The 12,326-nt window shown below is 45.8% G+C and overlaps 1 protein-coding gene across 5 annotated transcripts in view; it reads left to right on the top strand.

Annotated features, from left to right (window-relative positions):
* Positions 1-12,326, top strand: part of SREBF1 (sterol regulatory element binding transcription factor 1) — a 70,071-nt gene that overhangs the window by 38,858 nt on the left and 18,887 nt on the right. For 4 of the 5 annotated variants that reach the window (XM_056804481.1, XM_056804482.1, XM_056804484.1 and 1 more), the window contains exons 2-7: positions 939-1,469; positions 1,844-1,989; positions 5,949-6,092; positions 7,002-7,220; positions 7,919-8,033; positions 8,743-8,951. In XM_056804481.1, coding sequence (XP_056660459.1) covers positions 939-1,469; positions 1,844-1,989; positions 5,949-6,092; positions 7,002-7,220; positions 7,919-8,033; positions 8,743-8,951 — 1,364 coding nt within the window. The remainder of the gene's footprint in view (positions 1-938; positions 1,470-1,843; positions 1,990-5,948; positions 6,093-7,001; positions 7,221-7,918; positions 8,034-8,742; positions 8,952-12,326) is intronic. The other variant, XM_056804485.1, reaches the window with a different exon arrangement.

The following is a 12,326-nucleotide window of genomic DNA, read 5'->3' as shown; positions in this document are numbered from 1 at the left end:
TTCTGGATAAATGATTGTTGAAAGAGAAAACTACTAGAATAATAATAATAGTTAGCATTCATGTAGCAACTTGAGGTTTGCAAAGCATTTTACATATATTATCTCATTTGATCCTCACTACAACCTTGCTCTAGTGATGCTATTATGATCCCCCCCCCTTTTTTTTAAACCCTCACCTTCTGTCTTGGAGTCAATACTCTGTATTGGCTCCAAGGCAGAAGAGTGGTAAGGGCTAGGCAATGGGGGTCAAGTGACTTGCCCAGGGTCACCCAGCTGGGAAGTGTCTGAGGCCAGATTTGAACCTAGGACCTCCCATCTCTAGGGCTGGCTCTCCATCCACTGAGCTACCCAGCTGCCCCCATGATCCCCTTTTTACAAATGAGGAAACTGAGGGAGTCAGCGGTGAAGTGACTTACTAGTACCAATATGGCAGAATTAGAACTTGGGTTTTCCTAACTCTGGATCCCAGGGCTGTATCAACTTCAGAAGTGAGCCAAACCCAAGGGGAGATCGTGGAAGAGACAAGAAGTGAGAGACTTTAGCCTCGTAACAGTCCTGAAGGACTGGTTGGATGTGCAGGGGGTTGGAGAAGGAAGAGTCGAAGGGAGTCAGGAAGGAGGAGGAGGTTGTTCTGGGGGAGAAGAGGAGAGCCCTGTTGTATTTGAGGGGCCCAAGGGACAGCCAGGTGGAGCTGGCCAGTGAATAAGCACACACGGGGGTCTGGAGCCCCAAAGAGCTACCCGGCGTGTGTGTGTGTGTGTGTGTGTGTCTGGGACCCAGGCGGATACTTCCTCATGGAAAGTGGGGGTGCCCGTTTGGGGGGGCAGGAGTGCTTAGGTCCCGTTGGGTTTCTTCTCGCCCTCACTTTATCCAGCCGAGGTAAGGAGAGAAATCAGCCCCGTCCTTGACTCCTTTGTCTTTCTTCTCTTTGCCTCCAGATATGCTACAGCTAATCAACAACCAGGACAGTGACTTCCCCAGCCTCTTTGACTCCAGTTATGGGGGGTCTGCCCCCCCCTTCCAGGATGTTGGCTCTTCTGGGGGCCTGTCCCCGCCCCCCAGCTCTCTCGGCTCCACCCTCGACACCTTTTTAGGGAGCAGCACCAAGGCACCCCCGCAGGTCAAGATGTTCCAGGCCACGGCTCCCCCCCCTCCTCCGATGACGGGCTTCCAGCCCCCGCAGCTGATGGCAGGTGCTGACCTGAGTCAAGCCTCCTCTGGCATCAAGGAGGAGCCCATGCAGCTCTCCATCCTCCAGCCTTCTCCCCCTCAGCTTCTCCCTCAGCCCGTGCTGGTCCCGCCACCACCTCCCCAGCCCCAGCCCCCGCCCCAGCCCCAGCCCCCGCCGCAGCCCCAGGAGCTACAGCCACCAGCAGTCCTGGTGCCCCAGAATTTTGCTCCTCCTTCCCAGCCTCAGTTTAGCCCTCCATCTCTTCTGGACTACCAGAGTCAGGGCAGTTTCCCAGCAGGTAAGTAGTGGCTGGAGGGGTTGGGGAGAAGGCGTGTGCTTGGTTTATACCCCCCCCCAAGTGAAGAGGGACCTCAGGAGGGGGTGTGGGTGTTCCACACTTACTTGTTCATTTTATTGTCTATAGGCACAATTTGCTATTTTTAAAAATGCGGCTATTCAGGGATTTGTGGGGATGGCAATGAGGGGAGCAGAGCAGAGTAGTGAGAGGCTGCTGCCCTTCCCAGCCCCCAAGAAGACGCCCTCCAGCTCTGCCGCTAGCTTCAGCTCTCCCAGAGGGTCCGGGGCAGAGATCGGGGCGGGGGCCGACGAGGTCAGAGGTCAGAGCCCCAGCGCCCGTGCTTACTTGTTTCCTCCTCTGTCTCCCCTTTGCAGCGGCTCCTCCGGGGAATGTCCAGCAGCCCCTGTCTCCTCAAGGGGCAGTGCCGGTCACCATCCAAACCCAGGTTCAGAACCTCTGCCCACAGCCCTTGCTGACGACACCCACCCAGGTTGTCTCCTCCCAGATCCAGCAGGTCCCCGTAAGTTTAGCCCTTCCTCTCCTCTTGTGAGTCCCCCCAGAGAAGGGCCCTGGGGCCGCAGAAGACCTTGCCTCGATCTGCCCTTCCCTCTGCTCTCTCCTCCACAAAGTGGGGGCTGAGAGAGGCCTGGAACATTATTCTCCGGTGGCTGCTACTTGGAATTAGCCCAGAGACTCTGACGGTCACGCAGACAGAGGCCACTTGGCATAGCCAATAAGCATTCGTTTATTAAGCTCCTACTGTGTGCTAAGCTGGCTGGATGTGGAATTAGGAAGTCTGAGTGATTTAAATTGTGCCTCAGCTGCTTATTAGCTAAATGACTCTTGGCAAGTCACTTACTTTTCCTGCATCTCAGTTTACTCATTTGTAAATTGAGGATAACAATGGAATAAAAATAGAAAATAGGGGAATAATGGAATGGAATAGTGGAATTAGATTCTGATATGTAAATATATTTCATTATTATGATTATTATTATTTGTATATATATTTTAAAACTCGTACCTTCTGTCTCAGCATTAATTCCAAGACAGAAGAATGGCAAGGGCTGGGCAGCTGAGGTTAAGTGACTTGCCCAGGGTCACACAGGTACGAAGTGTTTGAGGCCAGACTTGAAGCCAGATTCTCCTGAGTAGCACCTTGTCCACTTTGCTCTCTAGTTGCGCCACCTACTTGGATGAAGCGAGACCATTCGTTATTATTTTTAAGTGTTTTGGTAAACATTTTATTTTACCAATTAGATAGCGTAACAACTTTCCACATAAGCTTTCTGAAGTTATATGATCCGTGTTGTCTCCTTCCCTCCCCTATCCTGGAGATGTAAGCAATTTGATGTGGGAGAATAATCACGTGACACCGAAGTGAAAAGTCATCTGGTTTCTTCCGCATCCTGACTCCAACAGTTCCTCTTTGGGAGGTGGATAACGTTCTTTCTCCCAGGCCTTCCGAATTGCCTAGGTGTCGGTTCTAAGCAGAGGCTAGGCAATCTGACCTAAATAACTTGCCCAAGGCCACCCAGTTAAGGGTCTGAAGCTACATTTGAACCCAGGACCTCGTCTCTCCAAGGCTGGCTTTCTCTGAGCCACTGAGCTGCTTCTCAAAGGAGATGATGTCAAGGGAATCTAGAAATGTCCACTATTGTTAATGCACAGGCAAAACTCTGAACTGCTAAATAATGAGGGTCTGTGCATCCGAGAATCCTCTCGCAGAAGCAGCCGGCTCCGAGCTGGCCCCTCGGTGACGATTATCACCAGCTTATCCGTAGTCTCTTCATGTCGGAATGGGCCTCTAGACCAGCTCATTCAGCCTCTTAATTTTAGACTAGGAAAACTGAAATCCCGTTTCCTTTTCTTTATCCCGAATTTACTTCTTTTGCATTTTGGGGGGAGCCTCTCGTGGGGTGCCTGGGACTTTGTCTTTGTATCCCCTTTCCGCGTTCTGTAGACCGGACCAAGGAGTTCCCCCGCGGGGTGTTAGGAACCCCAGCTTTGACTTCCTCTTTCCTTGGATGTTTCCGGAAATAGTCAGCTAGCAAGCAGCCTCAGGATTGGCCGGGGTCCTCGGTCCTGGGGCTTTCCAAGCAGCAGCCCTCCCCGTGGTGGCTTGGATCTTCAGGCGTCTGCCAGGAACTTTTCTTTCTCTGGAGTCCGAATCCACAGCCCTCCTCCAGAGTTCCCACTAGACATGCCCAGTAGACTGCCTCAGCCATCCATCGGGATCAGGCCAGGCAGCAAAGGTGTAACGACCCATGAGGTCGTTGTGGGGCTGATGGTGATGGACCAGGCAGAGCCAGCCAGCTGATGGCATTGTGGCTCCCTCCTCTTCCACTCGCTCTCCTCCCTCCCTGATCCTGCTTTGAATGAGTCATCCCCGCCCTGCCCTGCCCTGCCAGGGCTAATAAGCTGTCTTCACGCAGCTCAGGACTCCAAGGGCTGAGGTGACCTCCCGGCCGTCCTGCCCGCCATGATGCTACCTCTCAGCCATCTGGTGCCTTCTCGTAATTTCCGGACCCGCTTTGTGCAAATATCTATAGAGAGCCCTGTTTCAAGCTGAGGGGCCTCCTCATTTTAGTCTGGCGCTCCCTACAGACTCACTCACCTCTTCCACATCTCCAGATTATTATTACTAGCTTCCAACAAGGCTCGTCTTTTTGTTTTGAAACCCTCACCTTCCACCTTAGAGTGAACACTGTGCACTGGTTCCAAGGCAGAAGAGTGGTCAGGGCTAGGCAGTGGGGGTCAAGTGGCTTGCTCAGGCTTCCAGATTTGGCTCTCTATCCTCTGAGTCACTCTCTGCCCTATTGTTTGGTTTCGTTCTTTTAGATAAAAACTCTTACCTTCCATCTTAAAACTAACATATTGGTTCTAAGACAGAAGGGTTAACGAAGGGGGACTTAAATGACCTGTTCCAAATTGCGCAGCTGGGAAGTATCTGAGGTCAGATTTGAACCCAGGGCCTCCTGTCTCTGGGTCTGGCTCTCCATCCAAACTGACGCTGAGAGATATACTTATAAGACAAGGTCTTTGTCTTCAGGGAGCACAGCCTAGGATAGAGGAGGGTACGTCTCTGTCTCTCTGAGCTATGAACTGCACCATTTCTCTGGAAAGTTAGGAAAGATGCCATTTGCACATGGCCATCTCTTACCCCACATCACCCCAGGGAGTGGAGGAAAAGGAGAAAAGCTTTTTTTCCCTGAACTTAAGTGAAACCCAAACAAAAAAACAACCCCAGTGAGCATTTCTGTGTACACCGCAGAACACAAAAGAGGATCATGTGGGGTGAGACTCTTATTTAATACCTCCTAGTCTTATTAAAAAGTCTCTAAGAGGGACGGCCAGGTGGCTCAGAGGATGGAGAGGCAGCCTGGAGATGAGACAACTCCTACAAGCCTTTTGGGTAGTGGCAGTGAAGGGCAAGGAACAAGCGCTTATTAAGTGCCCGCTCTGTGCCAGGCACCAGAACTCTCTTCTCTTTTAATCTTCACAAGAGCCCTGGAAGGTAGGTGCCCTCACGTTCCTCATCTTACAGCTGAAGAAACGGAGGGAAATAGATTTGTTGCCTTGCCCAGGGTCGCACAGCTAGGAAGTGGCTCGGGTCCTCCTTCCTGACCCTAGACCTAACCATCTAGCTATTCGGGGGGTGGGGGATGGGGGGTGGATTAGAATAATTCTTTGAGTTCCTTTCAGTGCTAATCTGACTTAAAATTTCACTGGAGGGGCTGTTGGGGTAGAAAACCTCTCACAGGTCCCTAGCTGTGGCTTTTCCATGGGTGTGCCTAACACCTTTGCCTGGCCCTTAACCCTGAAAAAAGGGGACTTTTCAGGACCCGCGGAACTTGGAGCAGAAGAGTGCTTACCTCAATGCGATAACTTTGGTTCATGGGAATATCCTAGCTCCTTTGGGTTGGCTGGTCAATAGCACTTTAAACTTATTAGATAGAATAATTAGACCTGTTTTTTATTATTATATACATTTTATTAATTATAATTTTGATTTAAAATTAAGTGAAGAAAATTTTAATGAACAAAAATGTCTTTTCTCTCCCTTCTCTTCCCCACCATTTAAAAATAGAAAAACAAAGACAAAATACCTTGTAACAAAATGCATCATCCAGCAATGCAAATCCCTGTATTGACCACATCCAAAAAATGCATCTCATTCTGTACCCCACGCCCATCTCCTCTCTGACAGGAGGTGGTTGGCAGGTTTTATTATTATGCCTCCGGAATTGTGATTGGCTCTTGCGTTGATCAGTATCCTAAGTCTTTCAAAGTTGTTGGTTTTAACAGGGTTGAACAACAAGCATTTATTCCAGCCCTCACTGAATGCCTGGCGGGTAGGGTGAAGGCTGGGGAAATCAAGACAAAATAGATAATTTAGAAAATAAGTCTGGGAAGGGAGGGGAGAGGCTTCCAAATGACTTGGGGAGCACTGACTTTTCTCCCGTCCCCACTGCCTAGGTACTGCTCCAGCCTCACTTCATCAAGGCTGACTCACTGGTCCTGACAGCTGTGAAGGCTGATGTGGGCACAGGAGTGAAGACATCGGGGATCAACTCACTGGCCACCACCACGGCAGTGCAGTCTGCTCCTCTGCAGGTCCCGGTATGGTGGGCACTAGAGGTGGGGCTTGTAAGGGCAGCATGAGATAAGAGTTTTGATGGAGTGGTTTTGAGAGAAGGCCAAGATCAGACTGGGGTCATATCCTCCCAAATTGTGGACTGCCTTCCTTCCTTCCTTCCTTCCTTCCTTCCTTCCTTCCTTCCTTCCTTCCTTCCTTCCTTCCTTCCTTCCTTCCTTCCCTTCTTCCTTCCTTCCTTCCTTCCTTCCTTCCTTCCTTCCTTCCTTCCTTCCTTCCTTCCTTCCTTCCTTCCTTCCTTCCTTCCTTCCTTCCTTCCTCCCTTCCTCCCTTCCTCCCTTCCTCCCTTCCTCCCTCCCTCCCTCCGTCCCTCCCTCCCTTCTTTTCCCTTTTCTTTTTTAAACCCCTTGCATTGACTTAGAATACTGAGTATTGGTTCCAAGTCAGAAGAATAATAAGGGGTAGGCAATTGGGCTGATTTGCCCAGGTTCACACAGCGAGCAATTGTCTGGGGCCAGATTTGAATCCAGAACCTCCCATCTCCAGGCCTGGCTGCCTATCCACCAAACCACCCTGATGCCCTTTTGACTTTTGATGAGGTGGTTGAGGGGGAAGGCCAAGGTTGGTCTGGGGTCATATACTCCTGAACTATGGAATTCTCACTTATTTTTAATATGGTGGGTACCTACCTATATGAATATGTGTCTGTCTAAATCCTGGGTGGGAACAAACTTAAATCCTGGGTTTCTCTCTTCCCCACAAGTCAGCTGGTCTTCAAGATTGTCCTCTTCTCACTCCATTTTGCCTTTCTTAGTCACTGTCCTTCGAATTTCCCCTTCTTTCTACTCTTCCACAATTTGAGACTCTCTGTCCCTTTCTTCTTAACACGTACTGCCCTGGCTTTGAAATAATTCCACCCTTTTCCCCCTGAACAGACCCTGGTGAGTGGAGGCACCATTTTAGCCACTGTGCCCCTGGTGGTTGATGCTGACAAGCTGCCCATCAATCGTCTTGCTGCTACAGGAAAGACCCCCAACTCCCAGAGCAAGGGGGAGAAGAGAACCGCTCACAATGCTATCGAGAAGCGTTATCGATCCTCTATCAATGACAAGATTGTGGAACTCAAAGACCTGGTAGTGGGCACTGAGGCCAAGGTACGGAATAAAGAAAGACACAAGCTTCAGAGAGGAATAAAGGGGGACAGAAAGCAGAGAGGGAGATTAAGATAGATGGAAAGGAGGACACTCGGAGAAATCCAAGGGAAGATGGAAAGGAGTACATCCAGAGGAAGAGAAATCCAGGGGAAGATAAAGGAGAACAGGCAAGAGCCAGTATAGAGGAAGTGTCTTAGACTTAGAGATGGGAATAAATTGGGAGTCCTCCTGGTCCAATCTCCAAAGAGAAGACTCAGGAATGAGCAAGAGACAACAAGGGCCCAACTTCCCTCACGTGAGCATCCCAAAGGCTTCTCAATCTTTTTTTGTGAGTCCTAGACTTCACCGAATGGCTGGCGAAGTTGACAGATCCCTTCTTAAATTAATATTTTTAAGTGCATAAAATATGTAGGATTACAAAGAAAACCAGTTATACTGAAATGGAATTATCAGAATATTTTAAAAACCCTACACCAAGTTTATGGGCCTCAGGTTAGCGGGCCCTAAGCTAACTATACTATGTTCCTCCATCAGTGATATTCCATGTCATCCTCACTTTGGCTGAGGGAAAAGCTGGGATTTAACATCGACAGCCAGCTCCAGGAATCCTTTAGCCCACACCGATGGAGGACGCTAGGGATATAAAGAGTGGCGAGGTCCTGGAATGACAAGGGCTTCACTCATTTACTCTCTTCTAGCTAAACAAATCAGCCATCCTGAGGAAGGCTATTGACTACATCCGGTTCCTGCAGCAGACCAATCAGAAGCTAAAGCAAGAGAATTTGACTCTCAGGATGGCCATGCAGAAGAACAGTGAGTCCTTCCTAAGGGTTTCCTCATGCCTGGTTGTCAGCCTCGGGGACTTGAGGGCAACATCCGATACCAAGTTGGCTTATTGTCCCAACTGGACAACTGTGCTTTTCATATTGTCAGCCGGGGAGGGGAGGATGGGGTTCAGGGTCCAAAAATCCAGCAACCTTGCTATGGCTACCATTTCCAAAGAGCTCCTTCCCATCTCCTGCCTTTGGGGCCAGTCTTGTGGCAGCCTAAGGGTTGGAAGATTCACCAGATGGAGTCAAGTCAAGAAGCATTTATTAAACATTTCATATGTCCCAGTCCTTGGGCTAAGTGCTGGGGATACAAACATCGCCCCGCCAAAAAGAAAAGATTGCCTGCCCGTATGGAATCTAACATTCTAATGGGGAAAGAAGAACAAACAAATAAATGAAATAAAAAGATGTTGAGAAATAAGAGGGTCAGGGTGTTGGGTGGGGAAAAGACATGGTAGCAAAGTCAGGAGTCGGAATGAAAGCCAAGAAAGGAATTTAGGATGACTGTCCTGGGACCTTCTTCAAAATGGAGCTTCTGGGAGGAATGGAGAGTGGTGTTCTGGGATAAGAAGGCAGCGGGGACCTGACAGAATAAAGGGTAGCTGGTTTAGGTCCTTTTTGTGCCTAGGTAGGGGCTGGGGACCCTTCCCTAATTCCAGTCTATGTCTTCTCTTCTCCATGCCAAATCCCAGAATCCCTGAAAGACCTGGTGTCATCACGAAGTAGTGGGAGCATGGACGTACCGATGGAGGTTATCAAGCCGGAGATGATGGATGCACTGACCCCACCACCCTCTGATGCAGGCTCCCCCTCCCACAGCAGCCCCCTGTCCCTGGGGAGTGGTGGCAGTGGCAATAGCAGTGATTCAGAGCCCGATAGCCCGCTCTTTGAAGACTCCAAGGTGATTGATCTGGTGGGAGAACATGGTGCTAGGGGTTATCTGGGGTACTTCCTCCTTGACTAATTTCATTGCCTCCGCCATGGAGTCTCTTCCATGACCTTACCTACAGATATCAAAATAGCCACTCAGTCTTTTACAAGGGTACCAAGATATGCTTTGTAGGAGTTTTGTAGATCAGATCGTAGACAGATTAATTCTCTGGCTGAGCTTGGGTATAGAATGAGTGTGGGCAAGTAGATGGTCCTTATGCCCTTTTCCTTGTCTGATATTCTAAAATGTTTGTGATTCTATGACGTGGATCTCAAAGCATCCCTCCGAATTTGTCTTAATATTTTAGGATATGTCTTCTCATCATTTTCAACCCTATTTGAATCAATATTTTCAGCATGGGATTCGGATCATTGATTTCAGGATATGATATGCCATTTTAGTAGCATTTTGTCCTGAAAAACACTTTATATATGTTATTTCTTCTTTAAAAACGAGGAAACTGACGCAGCAAGATGTTAAATGCCTAGTCACCCTGTGGCAGGATTCAAATTCAGCTCTTTCTGATTTCAAAACCCAGTACTAGCTAGCTGGAGAAGGAAAGCCTTTAGCTCAGTACCTTTATTTTATTTTTCTTGAAAAAGTTTTATATTTTTTTCTGGTTACATGTAAAGGCAATTTTTAACATTTGTTTGAAAAAAATTTTAATTAAATTGAAAAGATTTTAAATTAATAGAATTTATTTCCAGGTATCTAAGCCTCTCCCTTCCCTCCCCCACACCACAGAAGGCATCATCTGACAAATAGATATGTATATATAGATCATGCCTTTCATGTTTCCATTTTCCAGTTCATTTTCTGGAGATAAACACAAGTTATTCTTCAAATGTTATGTTTACAGCTATATATAATGTTCGCTTAGTTTTACTCGTTTCACTCTTCATTATCTCATGTAATTCTTTCCAACTTTTAAAAGAATGAATCTGTTCATTATTTCTTACAGCACAGTAGTATTCCATCACAATCATGTACAATATACAACATAATTTGTTTAGCCATTCCCCAATTGGTGGACATCTTCTCAAATTCTAGTTCTTTGTCATCACAATGAAAGCTGCTATAAATATTTTGGAGCCTATAGATTTTTCCCCTTAATCTCCTTGGGAAATGGACTCAGTAATACTATTGTTGAGTCCAAGAGTATACACAGTTTTTACAGCTTTCTGGGTGTAATTCCAAATTGCTCTCCAAAATGGTTGGATCAGTTCACGGTTCCACCATGAGTGTGTTTGTGTCCTCACTTTTCCAAATTCACTCCAACAGCTGTCACTTTAGCCAATTTGATGAGTGTGAGATATCTCAGAAGTGTTTTGGTTTGGACTTCCCTAGTCAGTAGTGATTTATAACATTTTTTTCATGTACTTATATATGGCTTTTGGTTTCTTCATCTGAAAATTATCTGTTCATATCATTTGCTGATTTATCAGTTGGAGGATGGCTTTTATTCCCATAAATTTGACACGGTTCTCTCTATATTTTAGATGTAAGACCTCTATCCAAGAGACTAATTTTTCCCAATTTTCTGCTTTCCTTCTAATCTTGGCAACATTTATTTTATTTGTACAAAGCCATTTCAAAAATTATCCATTTTACATCTCACAATGCTTTATCTCTAGTTTACTCACAAATTCCTTTCTCATCCATAAATTTGATAAGTAGTATGTTCCTGGTTTTTCTAATTTGCTATATCTCCTTTTATGTCTAGTTCTTGTATCCATTTTGATCTTATCTTAGTGAATGGTGTAAGATATTGGGCTACACTTAGTTTCTACCAAATTACCTTCCAATTGTCCCAGCAATTTTTACCAAAGAGTGATTTCTTATCCTAGTAGCTGAATCTATACATTTGTTAAATATAAGGTCATTATAATCTTTTACTACTGTTTGTAGTGACTGTCTATTCTGTTCCACTGATTTGCCTTTCTGTTTCTTAGCCAGGGCCAGAAAAGTTGATAATTATTGCTTCATAATACAGTTTAAAAACTGGCACTCCTCCCTTTACTTTTTAAAAATTAATTCTTTTGATATTCTTGATATTTTTTCTTCCAAATGAATTTAAAAAATTTTTTCTAGCTCGATGATTTTTTGACAATTTGATTGAGATGGCATTGAATAAATAGATTAGTTTATGGAGGATTGTCCTTTTAATTATATTGGCTGTGCTCATCCATGAACAATTATTTCTTATTTTTTAATTTTTTGAGTTCTAAATTCTCTTCCTTTTTCTCCTCCCTCCTTGAGAAGGCAAACAATTTGATATAGATTATACATGTGGAGTCACGTACAACATTTTTTACATTAGCCATTTGTGAAAGAAAACACAGTCTCCCCCCCCCCGGAAAAAAAAGAATCAAGAAAAAAAAAGAGCTTTGATTTGCATTCAGATGCCACTCTGGAAGTGGATAGCATTTTTTTAATAATCAATCCTTCAGAACCACCTTGGATCATTTTATTGCTGAAACTAGTCAAGTTTTTCATAGTTAATCTTCCTTACATATATTCCTATAACTGTGTATAATGTTCTTTTGGTTCTGCTCACTTCACTTTGCCTCAGTTCATATAAGTCTCCTTGAGTTTTTCTAAGTGCATCCTGCTTATCATTTCTTTTTTCTTTCTTTCTTTTTTTAAATAAAAACCCTTATCTTCTGTCTTGGAATCAATGCTGCGTATTGGTTCCAAAGCAGAAGAGTGGTAAGGGCTAGGAAATGGGGGTCAAGTGACTTGCCCAGGGTCACACAGCTGGGAAGTATCTGAGGCCAAATTTGAACCTAGGACCCCCTGTCTTTAGACCTGGCTCGCAATCCACTGAGCTACCCAGCTGCCCCTCTGCTTGTCATTTCTTATAGCACAATAGTATGCTATTAAATTCATATATAACAATTTATAAAGTTATTCCTCAAGTGAGGGATATCTCCTTGATTTCCACTATTTTGCCACCACAAAAAGAGCTGCTATAAATATATTTTATATATTTTTTTCTTTTCCTTGTCCCTTTTTTTACACTTTTGGGATATAGTCCTAGTAGAGGTATTGCTTGATCATATTGCAGTTTGATAGCCCTTTGAGTTTAGTTTCGATTTGCTCTCCAGAATGGTTGAATCAGTTCACAACTGCAGGGCCCTTATTTTACAGATGAGAATGAGCTTTGTGAAGTTAAATTCCATAGGAAGTCACATCTTTTTAATTTGCCCCCAAACGGCCTCCTTCCATCTCTGAGATGTTTTCTGGTCCCAGCGACTGAAATGGAGTACCAGGTCGCTTCCCCCTCCCTAGCCAGTCTGTCAATGTATAGATTTCATCATAAAAATGCCTCCTCTTCACCTTATC

Source organism: Monodelphis domestica, chromosome 7 (genome assembly GCF_027887165.1).
Source record: "Monodelphis domestica isolate mMonDom1 chromosome 7, mMonDom1.pri, whole genome shotgun sequence".
NCBI lineage: Eukaryota > Metazoa > Chordata > Mammalia > Didelphimorphia > Didelphidae > Monodelphis > Monodelphis domestica.
Note: the sequence above shows the minus strand (reverse complement) of the source record. Positions and strands in the feature narration are given on the sequence as shown.